Below are 20,240 nucleotides of genomic sequence, written 5' to 3' on the forward strand. Positions count from 1 at the left end.
TATCATCTAGAGTATTAGCTTTTTTGGATTGACTATTTTTTCCTTTATAATTTAATTTTAAGAATGTAGCATAGTTTGAAATGAAAAAAAGATTTTTTAAATATCATAACTCAAGTGCCCCATTAAGTAGACAAGTTCTACATAAACACACATAAACTGCCCCACATGTTAACTTATTTAGCGTTTCTATGAGCATTATTATCAGTAATTCTTTAGATTTTTTTTTCCTAAGGCATAGTTTTTTCACTAATCTTTGGAATTGGTATTTAGTTATGTACATTAGGTTAATTTGATAATATTTTAAATTAGCAAAATTGGCCAGCCTTGTGGCGTAGTGGGTAAGTTCGTGCGCTCCACTTTGGTGGCCCAGGTTCACAGATTTGGATCCCATGTGCAGACCTACACCACTCATCAGCCATGCTGTGGCAGCAACCCACATACAAAATAGAGGAAGATTGGCACAGATGTTAGCTCAGGGCTAATCTTCCTCAAGCAAAAGAAAGAGGAAGATTGGCAACAGGTGTTAGCTCAGGGAAAATCTTACTCAGAAAATAAATAAATTAGCAAAATTATTTTGCTATATATGGACACATACAAATTATTTTGATTATTATTCTAGTGAAATAGAAATAATTACAAAAATAAAAGTTACTAATTTTCCTTGTCTTACTGTGTGTGTATATGTGCAAAGGCATGAGAGAGAGAGAGAAGTGTATATAGACTTTTTCTTTACTATTCGATAATTTTCTTAGCTCTGTTATTGAGCACAACCTACATGTCAGCCACTCTTCTAAGCACTGATCACACACAGAGTCCAATTGAAGAGGCTTTCACAGTAATCCAGGTGTGAAATGATGGTGGCTTTACCAGGGTAGTAGCCAAAGAGATGGTAGTAAATCATGGAATACTAAATATATTTTGAAGGAGAATCAACAGGATTTGCTTACAGATTGAATAAGCGATGAGAAAATCAAAATAGTGCAGGGTGAATCTAAGTTTTTTGCCTACACATTTGGAAGAATGTAATATCCATTTTCTATGGGGACTGGAGGAGAACCAGGTTTGGTGGGCAATAACAAAGGCTTAATTTTGGATATTACATTGGTAAGCTACTGTTGCATAACAAACCATCTTAAAACTTATGACTTAAAACGAGCACAGTTTAGCTCACAATTCTCTGGGTTGGCAGATTAGGCTGGGTTCAGCTGGGTAGGTCCTTTGGTCACGACTAGGTTCCTTCATGCATCTTTAGTTAGCTAGATGGTTTTGCCTTGGGAAGTTGGCTGGCCATTGGCTGGCATGAAAAGGGTGATTGAGTCAAGTGTCTTATTTGCATGGACATTGCAGGATTCTGAGAAAGCAAAAGCATGCACAATCTTTTGAGGCTTAGGCTTGAAACTGACACATCACATCTGCCACACTCTGTTGGTTAAAGCAGGACACAGGCGAGCCTATGTTCAGGGATGGAGAGATAGACTCCACTTGTTGATAAGAATTGCTGCAAAGGGGCAAGGATACAGGCATAGAAATAATTGTAGCCATGTTTGCGGACAATCTATCCCAGATATTAGTTCCTATTAAATCCAGTAGAGATATCAAGCTGAGATCGATAATATGACTTGGAGTTCATTGGAAATGTCTGGGCAGAGCATAGCAGTTGGGAGTTCATTGGCGTATAGCAGAATAATTTGAGAGTTCTTATATATAGGTGATATTTAAAGCCATGAGGGTGGATTAAACCAGCAGGAAAGTAGAGATGAGTAGAAAAGAGAAGAGGCCTGAAGACTGAGTCCTGGGGCACTCCAATGTTCAGAGGTGGGAGGGAGGAGGAAAAATCAGCAAAAGAGACTGAGAAGTGGCCCTAGAGACAGGAGGAAAACCAAGTGAGTATGGTGTTTCTGGAAGCCAAGTGAACAAAATATTTCAAGGAAATAGTGATAAGGTTGCTAATAGGTCAGTGAGGATTGAGAATGGACCACTGGACTTAGCAACGTGGAGGTCACTGGCGATCTTGATAAGAGCAACTCCAGTAGCATGAGATGCCAAAACTTGATTAGAGTGGGTTCAAGAGAAAAAGGGGAAAGAAATTGGAGACAATGAATATAGATATATCTGTCAAGATTTACTGTAGAGGGAAGGAAAAAACATAAAGTAAAACCAAGGAAGAGGATGTGAGATCTGGAGAGATTTTTGTTTTGTTTTTTAATGGAAAAAAGGTGACATCAAGTTTGTTTTCTAATGAGAATGATCCAATGGAGAGAAAAGTTGCTGATGCAGGAGAGAGGGGAGAATTGCTGGAACAATATTCTTGCATAGGAGAGGGGATGGGATCCTAGTGCAAAGTGGAAAAGTTGGCTAAGTAGGAGCACAAATAGTTTATCTATCACAACAGGAGAGAAAGAAGAATGTACAGTATTAGGAGCTTCAGAATGTCTCCTCTATTTGTTTTCTTTGGGTTTTTTCCTCAGTAAAATAGGAAGCCATCATCAGCTCAGAGTTAGTGTGGGGAGAGTATGCTGGTGGTTTGAGGGAAAAGGAGAAGTTATGAAATAGTAATAGCTAACACATTATCAAACATTTACCATGTAACAGGCACCATTTTAACCACTTCAAATGAATCGACTTCTCTGATCATGTTAGAGAACATGATTCACTTGAGAAACTTCATGCATTTGTAGCTTAGAGTGTGAGTGCCCAGGTGACAGTATCTTACTCTAGAGAGGATGGGGCCGGATCATGAAGGTTCTTGTACACGATACTTAGTAGTTTAGACTTTATCCTGTAAGTATAGTGAATAAAATGGAGGGAACAGATGACGGAAACCTGTAGTTCTGCAGAATTTTAAATAAAGGGAATGATGTGGTCAGTTTACATTTGTGAAAGATAACTGAAAATATTATGAAAGGGAGAATGTTAGAGGCATGGAGTCCAAAGAAAAGCTACAGGGCTTAAACTAAGGTAAATTACAGTGGGAATATAGAGAAGGAGCAAGTTTAGAAATATTTAGGCAGTAAAATCCATAGGACATGCTGATCACAGTTATGGGAGCCAATCTAGAATGACATGCAGTTTTCTGGCTTTGTTTTGAAAGATAATATATTTACCTAATGCCAATACACAGAATAAAAAGCAGGTTTTAAGGAAACATGAGTTGTTAGGTAGCTTAGTTCCAGTAAGCTGTAATATCCTCTGAATATGGGAAACATATTTAGCATTTCCATAACTAAAGATGGCATTGTTGACTGACAAGTTGAAAATATATCAAGTTATTCATATCTACATTTTTAGTAAAAATGAATTATTAAAGCATTCTCATGATTTTGCAATTAATTTATAAAGCATTTTTTAGAGAATTTTCAATTATATTTTCATGCTAGGTCTGCCATATCTCCCACTTTCCTATTCTTTAAAACTTCTGCACTGTAGTATATCTCATTACTTAGGCTTAGCAAAACTAAAACTAAATGTTTACCTTTTTTTTTTTTTTACAGTTTTATTGAGGTATAATTGATATACAAGAAATTGCACTTATTTAATGTATACATTTTGATACCATCACCATAATCAACTAAATGTTTATCTTTTAAATCAGACTTTTCATTCCTTATCATTAGGGATTGTCTTTCTTCTCTCCCCTCTCCCTTCAGTTCATTTAAGAAATATGTCATATGACGGTATAGTTAATTTCTAGTGTTCAAGGGGCCTGAGAAGTCATCTAGCTCTCATTTTGGAGATAAGGGAATTCTCAGTGATTTTCCCAGAGTCATAACAGTTAGCTGGCAAACCTAAGACTTGAATAAGAGAGACTATTAACTCACTCCAGTGATTTTTTCCTACTACACCTCAGTTAACTTACATAGACTGTAAAAATTGGAAAAGACAAGAGGTCATTTAGTCCAACTTTCTTTCTTTCTTTCTTTCTTTCTTTCTTTTCTTTTCTTTTCTTTTCTTCCCTTCCCTTCCCTTCCCTTCCCTCCTCCCCTCCCCTCCCTCCCCTCCCCTCCCCTTCCCTTCCCTTCTTTCATTTATTTATTTATTTTCCACCCAAAGTCTAATTACCATCCGTCACCATACACATGTGCCCTCCTCCTTCCCCCTTCCCCTCTGGTAACCACCAATCTATTCTCTGTGTCTATGTGTTTGTTTGTTGTGGTTTTTTTGTTTTTGTTTTTTTATCTTCCACATAGGGGTAAAATTATATGGTATTTGGCTTTCTCCATCTGACTTATTTCACTTAGCATAGTGCCCTCAAGGTCCATCTATGTTGTGGCAAATGGCAAGATTTCATCTTTTTTTATAACCTTCTTATTTTATACTTTAAATCCCTCAACAACATCCCTGACAAACTTTGCCAGATAGGAAATTCACAGTATCACAAGGCTGTTCTGGTTGTCTGTTCTTCTAGTTTGTTAGAGAATATGGAAACAAAAATCTACCCCACCGCCCCCAATAATGAGAATGGAACAATGCCTTGACTTGATTTGTAGTTAACAATTTCTTCAGATTTGAGGCGGTGAGCTGGTGCCTGCTTTTTTCTTCTTTCTGCAGACATAGGTATCTTATCCTAAAAGCCTTTTGGTTTTGCTTTTGCTGTTGTCTGTCTTTGTGCTAGATGAGTGTTGTATCCTTCTGAAGGGAGGGCATAGTTCCGGTTAATGTTAATCACCTGGTCAAAGTGTCTGATTTCTCTGATGTATTGTTACTGCTTTTTCCCTTACAACTAATAAGCAGTTTGTGGAGAGCCAGATTTTTATTTTTGAGAGCATCCCCAGCCTTCTTGTGTCTCAAGTTACTGCTTAAGGAATGGTACTTAATCTTTTCTTGCAATTTTTTAAAGTTATTCTTTCTAAGGCCTAGGACACATACGTATCAAATTTTGCTCCAAATTTTCCTTGCTCAGCCATCACAAACTCTGAAATTATATGCTTTTCCCTAATGTTGTATCCCTTAACCATATTTACTAGTGATTTACTATATATTCAGTAATATGCTACAGCAAGTATGTTTTATGCAAGTGCAACTGTGTCTAGAAGTCATTTAGAGATACATTGTATTTTGGGGGTTATCCACCTTACATATTTTTGTCCATCTTCCTTTCTACATTCATATCATGTGGATTAATGTTATATTCTAGTGAAAAGCTTATTTATATTTTATCCTTAAGTTGGAAATTTTTGTTCCAGCTTTCATTCTTTTATAATTCATTTAGTATACTAACATTTATGTAAATAAATTTTAGTTCCTATTTCTTAAGTGTTTTAAGCTCCTTTAGCATTCACATAATTGCACTTTTCTCCTGATACATGCACTAGGATTCTGGATATACTGATTATGCAGTGATCTTGCATCTAAAACTGTCAGTCCAGACAGCTGCTAGCTAAGAGTATGTCATTATCATCATGTAATTATCATGTATTACCTTATTTTAAATCCTCCAAAACGTCAATAGACAAAAGTGTGAATAATAATTATACTTAATTATGCTTATTTGTTATCTGCATATTGTTTAGTTACATCTTCTGGCCGGGTTGAAGGTTAATTTATATATTGTCTCCTCAAGAACCAATAAACTAATTTTTTATATTTTTAAAAATAAATAGTTTTAAAATAAGTAATTTCCAGACTCTCTGGAATATGTATATTGTATACATATAAAGTATATAATATCCAGAATTATAATTTAGACTTAAGCATTTACTGCCAATTGTAGGAGTCTATACTGTCAAAAATATCTGATGTTCTATTCAAAGAAGAATACGAATGTACAATTACTGGGATTTAAATCGGGTGAAGAAAGTCAAGAACACTGTTCCTATCATTCTACCATAAACTTGACAAAATTTTATCTTTATTGTTTGTGAAGGATCTGTAGAAAATTAGATGTCTTATGTCTTAAAAGATATATACACACACATAAATGTAGGTATGTATAAGCATGAAAAGAATACAGTGACATTTGAACACTGTCATAGACTTATTTATAAAATTTCCTCAAGTTCTTTCAAATTTCTATGGTAGGCTTAGGATTCTGGTAGTAGTTTTATTGAGACTATAAAGTTTGTAACTGCTGTACTGTCTCCTCAAGATGAGAACCAGACAACCAGAGAAGCACAAATAGATGCTGAAGATTATTTCTGCCGTTTGTTATTTGTAGCATCCCAGGGGAATGGTCTGTGAAAAAATTCCCATCAGTATTATTTCCCTGTGTGAATATATCAGGGAGACTGATACATGCAGTGTGATTAGATGCCTGGCCTCTTGAATGCAATGTATTTCCATTACAGAGCCCTTTCTAACTAATATCCTGTTTAACCTTGCCTGCCAATAATTTGGTAATGTCATAACTTGAAGATAGCACATAATAGGAAATCAACAAATTTAATGTTAAATTTAATGTTTCCTTTTTGAAATAACTGCTGTGAGTTTTACTTCGTATAGTTGTGACATCCTTGAAGTACGATACTTGTGGGAGCTTATATCAGAATATAGACCTCCAGTATATTACTGACTTTTAGTTGTGAAATTGAACGGGTCTGATCATTGCGTTATGGTTGACTCGACATTGAAAAGGAACATAGCCATTTTTTAAATCCCAAAACTGCAGTTTTGTGTACTGCCACCAGATGGTGACAGGTGCCTTGATTCTTCCAGTTTATGTCCCGAGAAGGTCAGGGTTCTGATATTCACAACAAAACCGCAATTTATCTTTGTTAAACAGACACGAGGATGCTTTCCTTATAAAAAAGAAAAGTTATATTGTTGTATTATCATCAGTACCTAGAGAATAATATTTTGAAGTGCAATTTACAATGAGCTCCAAGTTTCTGTGACCAGAGAATGAGTGAAGTCTCCCAGGAAACTTGATACTTGGGATCCAAAACAAAGAGAACAAAGAATAAATGGCACATAAAGAACCATACTGTTAATAAGGGGTTATTTTATACCAAAAAACATTAACTTCAAATGGGTACTAGAGAAAAATCTTTTTTTTAAATATTGTTTTTACTATTACTCTCTTTACTTAACTATATGATGCACAAAAAAAGAATCAAAATTCTACAGAGATGAATTTAATAATTGGTTATTTTGTCTATAAAACGGGATAAAAAAATAAAACGGTTATTTAATTTCCATCAGATGGAAAGTTGATCAACTTTTTCTTGTTCATAGATATCAGTGTATCTCTTAAGAATTGCTTCCCTTTTTTAAATTGAAAAATAGAAATCTTTTAAAAGTTAACTTCAGTCATATGCCGCATAATGATGTTTTGATCAATGAGGGTCCGCGTATACAACGGTGGTGTCATTAAGATTAGTACCATGTAGCCTAGGTGTGTAGTATCTCTACCATCTAAGTTTGTGTATGTGTACTCTGTGATGCTCGCAGAATGGCGAAGTTGCCTAACAGAGCATTTCTCAGAACATATCCCTGTCATCAAGTGACACGTGCCTGTATATCAAAGTATGTTTAAACATGAGCAAATTTTGTAAAAATCAAATGTGTAGACATATTGTTTGCAGTCACAGCTTAATTTCTTTAGGCATTTAACAATAACGTTTTTTAGATTTTCAAAAAACGTTTTTTCTTCTTCACTCTGAATCATACCTAGGAATCCAATCTCTCTAGGCTTTGTAATATATTGAGAAGACTTCAAGGCTGTTCTGGCTTCAAAACCTTTTCTAGGAGTTTATCCTTAAACCTCTAACGTCTTATCCTACAAGTGTCCTTGTAGTTTTCATGTTTATGTTTATGGGTGCTTCCAATTAAGGTGGTATTCTGAGTTCCTGCTCCAGTGTCCTCCTGCTAAACCCAGTCTTTACAGATTTTAGTGACCAAGCCATGAGACTGTATCCTTACATTGGCAGTTTGAACTCCCCTTGAATTAATTCTTCCAATCAAAAGCTAGCACCCTCCTGACTGATATTTTCACTAAGAGTTGCAGACTATGTATTATATGATATTTAAATAAGCATAAGAATTCCTTTTGCAGCACCTGATACCTTTTAGGTTGTATAGACTTCAAAAAGAAGGCTGCTCAAAAATATTAAAAATGTAACATTTTTTTAACTTAGATGAAGATGGCTTAATGGCCTGTATCTCATATCTCTCCATATGCTTCTGCCATTCTCTCTTGAACCAACTTGAACCAACTAGAAATTGCTCTAGTCAGTCTTTGACTTTGTTTTGCTAAGTTCAGTTGTCAGTTCTAAGATGTCATTTTACTTGATCTGTCAGCAGTGTTTGACAGAGTTGCTGTCTCTTTCTTCCTTGAAACACCTTCCTCTGCCTGATGGATATTTCCTACCTCATCGATTGTTCATTTTCAGTCTCTTTTCTGCATCCTCCTCTATTCTGCGTTCTCGGAATGTCCCAGGGCTGTGGTCTTTTCTAGACCTCACTCCCTAATTGGTTTTATGCAGGCATAGGATATTATCCAACATCTGCTTGCTTTTGACTTCCAAGTTTATCACCACGTGATCTAGTATATATTTACTTATTCATTGTCTCTCCTTTCACCTGAAGATAAGTTCTGTAAGAGTAGGGACTTTATTTCTGTTCATCATTGTATCCTCAATTTCTAGAACAATATCTGACACATAATACATACTCAGTACCTTACATGGAATGACTTCTTGGTTTATGAGTAGTTGATCTTTAATAATGAATCAGTCAACTGTTACTTTTTCTGTTTCGGGAAAAGTATATGTTGTATCCAATTTTTTATTTCAATAATATTAAGAAAGTTATCTCCTTCTTACCTGAATTTATTTCAACTCAGTTGATTACATTTATTTTAATTAGCATGATTTAAAATTTTAAATAAAATAGTTTTTTTTCAGATTTAGATAAAGGTTTTTTTAGCATACTGCTTTTGAAAGACTACACTTTAAAGGTTCTAGTAATTCTTTGGAAAAAGATAAATTATTTAGTTTTAAGTACTTCATTTTCTGCATGGTAAATCATTAATGTGTCTAACATTTTTCAGTGACTTGTAATTTTTTTTGCTTTGTGTGTGCTGTGAAACTTTTTATAAGCAAAATTTGGTATCTCAGGATCTACAAAACAGACACTAACTATTGGGGTTAGCACTAACATTTTTCACTGAAAGTGGACTCAGAAAATTAATCAACCATAAATATCAACTTGGGTCCACTATGAGATACATACTGGAAAAATCATAGCATGTGTCCATACAGAAAACCAGGTGACAATAGGTTAAACTGTAAGTAACATTTCTTTATCTTTCACTATTTAAAAAAAAAATTTACTTATAAACTTTTATTTATAAGTAAATACACACCAAATTAAAGAAAACCGAGTTAAAGAAATATTAGTCTAAAAAAATGCTCAAATTTGTTTTATCAGAGCTATGAGCCTTACTTAACTTATAAGTTAACACATTTGGATCTATCGTTATTAATATAAATTAATTAATTTGACCTTTTTTTCAGTTTTAATTTTAGAGGAATAGAAACTTGTTGAAAAATTTAGCGGAAGATAAACTATTTAATAAGTTAATGGTTGCGCATACCATTTGAAATGCTTTGTTTCTGCTTGTGTTCTCTGCTGAATTTGTTTCCATTGAATCTGTGCTGCTTCTTTGCCAATGTTTTCCACTGTAGAATCTCCATCTCGCAACCTTGCTTCTCGTGAGCGCATTTACAAAAATTATGGTGTAGCTGGGCCTGCCTCTGCTCTCTCATCTCTGTCTCACAAACTGAAGGGTGGGTATGCGTGCATTCACGGATGGGCCATTCTTAATGAACATAGGAGGTTTCAATAAAAGTTTAGTTCACCTCAGTCATTTTCATCCCATTCCATTTTTTAAGATTCAAGTTTATAATTTTATTTAAAATTTGATACTTTGACATAATTTGTGATGTATCTATTCAATATTATAGTATTGATTATCTGAATTAATATGTACGTTTACTATGTCTATAGCTTAAACATTACTGTTATTTAATTTCAAAGCTATATGAGGTCTTAAAACAAAATACGTATATAGAAAGAAATGCCTTATTTGAGGAATTGTACAATCATTATTATCAGAACAAGACGGTATATGTGTAAGGTACAAAGCATATTGTGATCTGTTAGAATATAGTATCTTTTGTGACAGGTTAGTCTTAAACTCATTTTTGTGATGTAATGTAAAATAATTTTCCTGTTTTAGTTTTTTATGGGAAACACTTTGATAATTAAGTTAAAGTTTTTTAGTTTAATTTAGTTATCATGGCATATATATATGTATAAAACTACCTGTCCTGTCTGGCATGAGTCTTCCTTATGGTATTTTCTTAGTCGCTTAGTTTTAATATTTTAAACTTAGAAATGTTTAAACTATTGTCGATTGATAAAAGTTCAGACTATTTAAAAATATGTTTTTGGTCTGTTAAAATACTACAGATGCCAACTCACATATTTTTGTCTTAAAGTAATAGTCAATTGAACTTTTAAAATCTTGTATTTTAAGAAAATGTTATCAAAAAGTTTTGCAGCCGTGGCTAATGTATTGCATAAGTTTTTCAAGTAATTATTAATTTTCTTTTTTCTTAGAAATGAGTAAAACAGTTTTACATTTCTCCTTTGTACAGTTGACAAATGATACTACATAATATTCTAATGTAATAAATAGTATTCTAGAACCTGATCTCTATAGTAATAGTGTTACACTATATATAACTAATAAACTATATATTATGGCATGTCATATTACCATATAGTATTATATTATGGTATATTATAGTATGGTATCATATAACCTGATGATTTACGATTTGGGCATGAAAAAAATTATGCAGGTCATTCATGAATGAATACTTAACATTTAACATGTTTACTAATTTGTTTGAATGTACTAAATTTCTGTCCTGTCCTATATTATTTTTTCTTCAGAATTTCTTTGAGGTTAGAAAATTTTGGGCCCATTATCACTTAAACTTAGATATGATAAATATAATCATTAAACTAATCATCACTGAATTAAGTGATGAATGTGAAAGTATTGTGTATTATCTAAAGATTTTTAACAAAGTGTTTGTTTATTTTATTGATATTTCAAGCAGCCACAATATGACAACTTTTAGTAATGCTTACTACCTGCCTCAAAACTTTTGAAACCCAAATGAAGAAGATAAACATCAGTTAGCACACGGGTTTATGAAACTTAACAAACTTGACATATTCTTTTTTAAAAATATATGAAAAATATTTGAGGAAAGTAAATTTTTCAAAAGAATTTAATTATAATTTGACAATACATCTCAGGAAGAAATAATTCCACATTATTTATGTGCCTAGACTCCAACAGATATTCAACTATCACCGCTTACAGTACTTAAGAAAATATTCACCACTGCTAGAGGTATAGATATAAGGTATACAGATGCGTATACTCTCTAACCCTCTCTGTATAACAAACATTTTTGCTAGCATATGACAAGTGGTGTTCCTTATATTTGAAAGATTCTATTATTCAGCCAACCACAGAGGAGATTTCCTTTATGAGGAATTACACACCATTAATTTAGAAACTAAACCTCTTTCAATTCACGAATTTAGAGAGAGGAGTGCCAAATATAAAAGATTTACTACTTACTTGTCTAGATTCACCATTATGTATAGTTCAGCTTCTGAAATAAATGTGATGATGAAGGCATTTCCAGCTATCAGATTAGTTATAAAAATCAGTACTCCAAACCTCACACACTCAAATTAGAGGCAAGGTCTAGGCTGATCTTTAATTCTACCAAATACAATATATTTGTTTATAAAATTTGCTGTATGGATCTATTACTAGATCAGTAAGATGGCAGCAGTTTCTTGAACTACTTTTGTACAATTTGAGAGAGCTTGTTTATCAAGATTATCTTTTTATCTGTGCTCTACCAAGACAGCATCAATATCTAGAATTTTTTTCTATATTGTGGTTTTTTTCACCACTTTCCCCCCAAATTTAGCCTAGTTTCATATACTGCTCTTATAAAAAGTACACATGTATGATAAATGAAATTCATGATCAAATAATAAATAATTGCAAGAAACTGAAGAGCATTATATTCAGTATAGTTACTTTTATTCATCTAAAGAATGAGAGTAATTATTCTAAACACTGGCATGTTGCAATTAAAATAAATATTCAGTTCATCAATATGCCCTAAATAGGCTATTTGCCATACTGTGTGATTTTACTACAGAATTACTCAACTTGCAATCATCTGACCCTTAGACAACAATGGCTATTGTCACCTCTGCCCTGTGGCTTTGGGAGCCATAATTGTGAAAAGTGGATTTTCAGAGAATCTGAAGGTTTTGGGAATAGCAGAAGAAGAAAAAATTAAGAAAATAGGAATTCATTTACACATTCAACAAATATTTATTGAGCTCTTAACTATATTCCAGGACCCATTCTTGACATTACATCAGTGAAGAGTAACAGACAAAAATACCAGGCCTTGCTGGACCTTCCTTTAGGAGGACAGATTCTGTGGCAATACTGTCTTGACCTGTAAATAACTAAAGCATGACTATAAGCACGTGTGCGCTCTTGTGCGCACGCACACACACGTAAGCAGGCCAAAAAACATTTCTCTACGTTATGCAAATTTGTTCACATTTCTTTTTCCGAAAGAAAGAAAGAAGAAAGATTCATCTCAATTTACTAGGTACCGTTTTTCAAATATATTTGAATATATATTCAAAAATATATAATATAAGTACTTCTAGTAAGGTTTATGGATTTTCAGGTTTTCATACCACTTGAATCTCTTCAATCAGATTGCTTTCCTCCTAACTAACTGATATCACTTGCACTAAGAGTAGTTTTTATTTTAGGGAGGAAAGGTAATGTTGAAGGTTGTACCACTTGCTTATGACAAAGGTGACCTGATTCAAATGCCTCAAAGGAAAGCATAAAATAGTAGGAAGGAGAAACACTGAATAATGGTCAGGATGCCAAAAACAAATGGCGTTCATGTAGAAATAGCTAGTGCTTTGCCTAGGAAGGAGGGAGATTATTTTTCTTTTTATCTTTTTTTTCTGTTATTCTCCTGACTCCTTTTTAAAGGACTCACAGTTCAGACTTATACTACTAATTCTGAGGATCCTACCCTTTCTCTTCTTTCCAAGGGGACAGAAGCTGAGTTCCAACTAGCTATGCTTAATGAACTAAGTAAACTTTTAGAATACAGTCTGTTTATAAACAATAGACTGCCTGAATTACATTAATTAAATAATAGCTTTAGGACATTCATATGTTGATTATAAATTATTCTAATCCAATCATTAAAATGGAGTGTCTCTCAAGCAGCTCTTTGTTAGCCTAATTGTATTTATTTGTGTGCTTGAAAACAATAAATATATCTAGATATAAATTCAGTTCCCTAATTCAACAAGGCCTGCACCATTACTCTAATAAGGATGTGAGGTATCACTCTATTGGAAATTTAGCTTGACTACTTCATATTTTAAAATAATAGGTTTTCATAATTTTTTATTCCAAAAAAAATTAGTTACGTTTTTTTCTTTCTAGTCCCTCACTGAATTTAAATTCTAATTAATTATTGTCCTGGGGCCGAAATTCAGATATCACAAATAATTTATACTGGTGCATAGGCACTATTTATTCAGTCTGTTTTGCATCCATGAAAATAGTTTTTGGTAGAAATGGTTATATAATGATGTAGTAGAAATTTGATGAGAAATATCTCATTTTTTTTCCTTTATTCTTCAAATATTTTCGTCTATGACAAGCAATATAAACTTTTTTAGCTGTTTTTTTATTTCAGTATTTAGTGGCTAAATTATCAGTAAGCTATATTTTTATTAACAAGTTTCACTATGAAATGGACCATACAGGTGACCGAGGAACTATCTCAACATCTGCTAGACCAGTCTCTACGTCAGGAAAATTAGAACTGTCCTCCAAACACGGCAGATCACTTAAACCTGATGGACGTATGAGCCGGACTACTGCTGATCAAAAGAAGCCAAGGGGTACAGAAGGTTTATCGGCTAGTGAATCCCTCATGTTGAAATCTGATGCTGCAAAGTTGAGGTCAGATTCTCATAGTAGATCATTGTCCCCCAACCATAACACCTTGCAGACACTAAAATCTGATGGGAGGATGTCTTCTAGCTTCAGAGCTGAATCCCCAGGACCAGGTTCTCGGTCATCATCTCCTAAGCCAAAGACTCTCCCAGCCAATAGGTCTAGCCCATCTGGTGCTAGTTCTCCACGCTCCTCCTCACCACATGATAAAAATCTACCTCAGAAAAGCACTGCTCCTGTTAAGACAAAACTTGATCCTCCTCGGGAACGTTCCAAATCAGACTCTTATACACTTGATCCAGATACCCTCCGCAAGAAGAAAATGCCCCTCACAGAACCATTGAGGGGACGATCAACATCACCAAAACCAAAACCAGTACCAAAGGATCCTAAGGATTCCCCTGGATCTGAAAATAGAGCTCCTTCTCCCCATGTGGTACAAGAAAACCTTCACAGTGAGGTGGTTGAAGTCTGCACTTCAAGTACTTTAAAAACAAATAGTCTAACAGATAGCACCTGTGATGAAAGCAGTGAATTTAAGAGTGTGGATGAAGGTTCAAATAAAGTTCATTTCAGCATAGGAAAAGCACCACTGAAAGATGAACAGGAAATGAGAGCATCCCCCAAAATAAGTCGAAAATGTGCTAATAGGCACACCAGGCCCAAAAAGGAAAAATCTAGCTTTCTCTTCAAAGGAGATGGATCCAAATCTTTAGAGCCAGCCAAGCAAGCCATGTCTCCTTCTGTGGCTGAGTGTGCCAGAGCAGTCTTTGCTTCTTTCCTGTGGCACGAGGGCATAGTACATGATGCAATGGCTTGTTCTTCATTCTTAAAATTTAATCCTGAGCTTTCCAAAGAACATGCTCCTATAAGAAGTAGTTTAAACAGCCAGCAGCCTACAGAAGAAAAGGAAACCAAATTAAAAAATAGACACTCATTGGAAATATCATCTGCACTGAATATGTTTAATATTGCACCTCATGGACCAGATATATCTAAAATGGGTAGTATCAACAAAAATAAGGTGTTGTCTATGCTTAAGGAACCACCTCTGCATGAAAAATGTGAGGATGGGAAAAGCGAAGCCACTTTTGAAATGTCCATGCATCACCCAATGAAGTCTAAATCTCCTCTTCCCTTAACTTTACAACATTTGGTGGCTTTTTGGGAAGATATCTCTTTGGCTACAATCAAAGCAGCTTCCCAGAATATGATTTTTCCAAGTCCTGGTTCTTGTGCAGTTCTTAAAAAGAAAGAGTGTGAAAAAGAGAATAAGAAGGCCAAAAAAGAAAAAAAGAAAAAAGATAAGACAGAAGTTCGGCCCAGGGGTAATTTGTTTGGTGAGATGGCCCAGCTGGCAGTAGGAGGACCGGAGAAAGATACCATCTGCGAGCTGTGTGGAGAGTCACATCCATACCCGGTGACGTATCACATGAGACAAGCTCACCCAGGTAAATGATGTTATTGAACATATATAAGTACTTTTTATGAAGAAATGAACTAGGTCACTTCTAACTTGAGCTGTTCTATGAATTATGTTAAGGTACAGGAAAACTGTTGCCCAGAATTCATAGTATCTTAAAATAAATTTTTAAAGTGCATCATCAATATAGGTTTTGTAGAAAATAGGTAAAGAAACTCTAATAGTATGGTAGTAAGGCAATTTAGTACTGTTTCTTTTTAATGTATCACATTCTGAAATATTGTTTCTTTTTAAAATATTTTATTTGTTATCCAAAGTATGCTTGTTAAGGTGTCTCACACAATAGAAATAATGGCATATCCATACACACAGGAAAGATCCCAGTATTCGGTCTCCTTTGATTTTAGTGTTTTCTGGTTCAAAATTGCAAATTAAATTAGATTATACTGATTTCTTTGGGCATTTTTCTATGAAAGTGATGATATCAAGTGTTTCATCACAAGACTATTTTAGATAAATGTAAAGATTTCTATAGCAATTGATTAGTATTTCAAAATTCACCTATTATGAGTTGGTTAAATTGCTTTCTCTTTCTACATATTACATCTGAAGCCTTTTGTAGAATATGTGATTACTTAAAATATATCATTCTTACAGAATATTTTATACCTATTTTGTCCAATTTCATTGGCATACTTAAGTAAATCTAAGTGTACTCACATCTTATGTTTATTTTCATCTGCCTGTGAAGAACATCTCTAATATTTTAGGCGTCATTTAATTGATTACTTTTTAGTCAAGCATGCTATTTTTCTGATATAGTTAACAGCCTGAAAAAAAAAGTCAGATACTTGCTGTAGTATTTTGCTTACTTTGAGAAGGTAAATCTGTCCCTTATGTATAAGTGGCAAGGATCAGGCTATTAAGAACACTTAAAATGTCAAATATTTATTTTTGTTCTTGTTTCAAGGTTGTGGCCGGTATGCCGGTGGACAAGGTTACAATAGCATTGGGCATTTTTGTGGAGGATGGGCTGGGAACTGTGGTGATGGTGGCATAGGAGGAAGCACTTGGTATCTGGTATGTGATCGCTGTAGAGAGAAATACCTCCGGGAGAAGCAAGCTGCTGCACGGGAGAAGGTATTTTTACTGTGTTCTAGCTATACTGTTCAGGATAAACATAAAAATCTCTTTTTATGATCGTTATTATAGCAGATAACTCCACATAGTTGATATTAAAGATCAGCTTTTAAAACAAGAATAATATACAATATTATTGTATAAAACAAGAAAATATAAAATAAATTTAATATTTGTTCTAGGCCAGCCGTTTTTAATTACAAAATAAATTATATCTCAGAATAACACAAGCCAACTAACCTGTGGCACATACGCCTTACTGACAAATGTTTATTGTGTAATTCTTTATTATTGTCTACACATATACATAGCTTTCCCTCTTCACCTTTCTCTCTTAACTCTCCCTCTTTTTCTTTTTTTCCTACTCTTTATCTCCTCTCTCTTTTTCTTAATCCCTAATTATGTTGTAGGACTCATGGAAACTTAAGATCACACTAGTGGCACACCTAACTAAAAATTTTTGCTGAATAGACACACACACAGAGGGATTATTTACTATTTTTATAAAATAATTATGTTTAGATTCTACTAGTTAGGTTTTTAATTTTTCCAAGAAAAGAAAAGAAATATAGTTTGTATTCAGTATAAAATAGTTTCAGTTAAGGATAAGCATGTAGTGAATGTTGTTTTTGGCAGTCATTATTATTATTTTAAAATAGTGGTACAAGTGTTTAAGAATTTTTATTAGAAACTCAAAATACTTAGATTAAGAAATTTAAAATTTGAATCTAAGCAGGAAAAGATCACTACAGATTTTTCTTTCCAGGTCAAACAATCTAGGAGGAAGCCCATGCAAGTAAAGACGCCTCGTGCCTTGCCCACTATGGAAGCTCACCAGGTGATTAAAGCAAATGCTCTCTTCCTGCTGTCCCTGAGCAGCGCGGCGGAACCGAGCATTCTGTGTTACCATCCTGCAAAGCCATTCCAGTCGCAACTTCCCAGCGTGAAGGAGGGCGTTTCTGAGGATATTCCTGTTAAAATGCCTTGTCTCTACCTGCAGACATTAGCTAGGTAATATAACTTGGTGGTTGTTTTTAATCACTTTTGGATTAATAGCTGTTGTTGATTAATATGCTCTGAATATCCTGTTACATCACGTACCGTGTACAGTAAAGAGACCTCCAATTTATTTTCTGAGTTGCCTGGACTAACACATGACTGGTAGGGTACACACTTTATGGCAGTAGGTATTTAAAAAACACATAGATACGATGTCAATTTGTATTATTATTAATACAAAATATGTCTTAGCAAGTAAGACTTGAGCTATCTTTTGCTCTTTGGTAGGCTGACTTCAGTCTGTTAATAGTGGGAAATGCTAAAGTGGAAAGAAACTGATATTTGCTGTCGAAATCTTTTAAATTATTCATTCTGTTAGCATTTAAATATTACCAGCTTTGTGCTAGACCTTGAACGCCAAGATGAATATAATAAAATCCTGACATCCATGTGCTCACGCTCTGGTGAGAAGACAGACATGCAAATGAAACATTTAAAATGTTATGTGAGGAGTACTATAATAAAGGTGTGTATAGGATGCTGTTAAGGCATAAAAAACGGAGAGCACCTGAATCTTCCCAAGGAAATCAGGAAAGGTTTCCTAGAGAACCTGACACTTTTGCAGAGTCTTGAAGGATAAATAGAAATCAATCAAGCAAGTGATGGGAGGAAAGTGATTCCTAACAGAGTAAACCACATGTGTGAAGACACAAATGAAATAGCATTCCACATTTAAGGAAGAACAGGCTTGTTAAAGCATTGGCTACTGGGAGAAATATATGAAATGCCCTAGAAGTGGGTACTCAAGACCAGGTAATGTGGGGCTCTGTAGCCCATGCTAAGTTTGGATTTTATCCCATAGACAGAGGAAACAATGGATGAATTTTAAACAGGGAGATACAAGAACTGGTTTGCGGTTAGATCACTCTGCTTCTAATGTGGAAACTGGATAAAAGGGCATAACTGAGGGTAGAGAGAAGCCTGTTAATAATGTATTATTTTCCGATTTTGGAGTTAAGTGGTACGGCCTATACTTCTGTATATTATACACTGATAGTCTAAAACAGCCTTTCACATACCAAATTCAGATTTTTTTCATCAACTAACAAATGAAAATTCTAGAAATTGCCTCTTGGCATGGCTTACCAACCAACAGTTCCATTTTGGCAGTGTTGTCCTCTTTGTGCAGCAGAGTTATGTAGGTTTTTTTTTTTTTTTAATTTTTACTTACTATTTCAGTAAAATGAATGGGAAACAAAAATGAAAATGTAAGACTAAATACATTTGAGACTGAGGTGGAAATCATCAGGTATGCCAAATGCAACAAATCTTTAGCTTCAGTCAGACCACTTAGTGGACTTAAATTAATCCTTCTTTGTTCCAGTTTGAAAAAGAAAGAATCAAATTGTAAAACATGTAAAAAAATGCTGGCATACCATAATTATGGATTTTATATTTTTGACTCTCTGGGGAATTGACACCCCCCCAACTCATGGAACATTTCGTATATCTAATCTTTCTCAAATTTGACTCTTTTATATGTTCCAACCAGAAGGGTGACTGCCTATATTTCAGTGGTCCATGCAAGAAACATCGTGAGCCTGAACTAAGGCCATGATGACAGGGAATGAGAAGGAGAATAGTTGTGAGAGCAAACTTAATATTCATGGGCCTGAGTGACTGGTCATGATTGAGGGCTAAGCCTGCTATGACACTGAGATATTTTAGCTTAAGCACTTGGTGGGATCGTTCACCAAAACACAGGAAGATGGAAAAGTTCTCAAAAGAAAAGAAAATGAGTTCAATTTTGGATTTGAAATGTTTATGGTACCTGGAATATCTGTGTGCAAAATTATCAGACTTTCCTTCTACTTACATCTATGATTATTTTAATACTTTAATCCTTAATTATAGATTTACATGTCCTGCTTTTACTTTTACGAAGAAGATTAAAAATGAAAAGTGTCCATATTGCCATCATACTTTAAGTTAATGCATTTGATTTAATGCAGGCATCATCATGAAAATTTTGTGGGCTATCAAGATGACAACCTATTCCAGGATGAAATGAGATATCTACGTTCAACATCTGTACCTGCCCCGTACATATCAGTAACTCCTGATGCAAGTCCGAATGTATTCGAAGAGCCAGAGAGCAATATGAAGTCTATGCCACCAAGGTATGTGAGTTCTCTCCTCTCTGTTGAATAGCCAGCGTTTGATGGGAGAAAGACTTTGAACTAGAAAAGAATGTTCTAGAAGTTCTTTTGTACATCCTTCCATCTCAGGAAAGACAGTGAGTCAGCTCTGCTATTAGAGCAGTAAGAAAAAGCATACATACATGAATAAGATGGCAGAGGCAGACTAGTTGGAGAGAAAAGATCAACTAATGAAGTAATAAAAGATTCCATTATGTGATATTGTAATGATTTTGTGCTGTGGTAAATCAGACTAGAGAAAGGTCACTTTTTTTTTTTTGTGAGGAAGATCAGCCCTGAGCTAACATCTGCCAATCCTCCTCTTTTTGCTGAGGAAGACCAGCCCTGAGCTAACATCTATTACCAATCTTCCTCCCTTTTTTTTCTCCTTTTCTCCCCAAAGCTCCAGTAGATAGTTGTACATCAT

The 20,240-nt window shown here is 34.5% G+C and overlaps 1 protein-coding gene across 13 annotated transcripts in view; it reads left to right on the forward strand.

The window, feature by feature from the left end:
* MYCBP2 (MYC binding protein 2) overlaps window positions 1-20,240 on the forward strand; it is a 256,295-nt gene that overhangs the window by 193,435 nt on the left and 42,620 nt on the right. For 8 of the 13 annotated variants that reach the window (XM_087435962.1, XM_087435968.1, XM_087435963.1 and 5 more), the window contains 5 exons: window positions 9,624-9,725; window positions 13,861-15,504; window positions 16,447-16,616; window positions 17,383-17,627; window positions 19,628-19,795. In XM_087435962.1, the coding sequence (XP_087292088.1) occupies window positions 9,624-9,725; window positions 13,861-15,504; window positions 16,447-16,616; window positions 17,383-17,627; window positions 19,628-19,795 (2,329 nt within the window). The remainder of the gene's footprint in view (window positions 1-9,623; window positions 9,726-13,860; window positions 15,505-16,446; window positions 16,617-17,382; window positions 17,628-19,627; window positions 19,796-20,240) is intronic. The other 5 variants (XM_014781798.2, XM_014781800.2, XM_014781809.2 and 2 more) reach the window with 1 other exon arrangement.

This window comes from Ceratotherium simum, chromosome 10 (assembly GCF_057802395.1).
Source record: "Ceratotherium simum simum isolate JZ-2026a chromosome 10, ASM5780239v1, whole genome shotgun sequence".
NCBI classification, from domain to species: domain Eukaryota; kingdom Metazoa; phylum Chordata; class Mammalia; order Perissodactyla; family Rhinocerotidae; genus Ceratotherium; species Ceratotherium simum.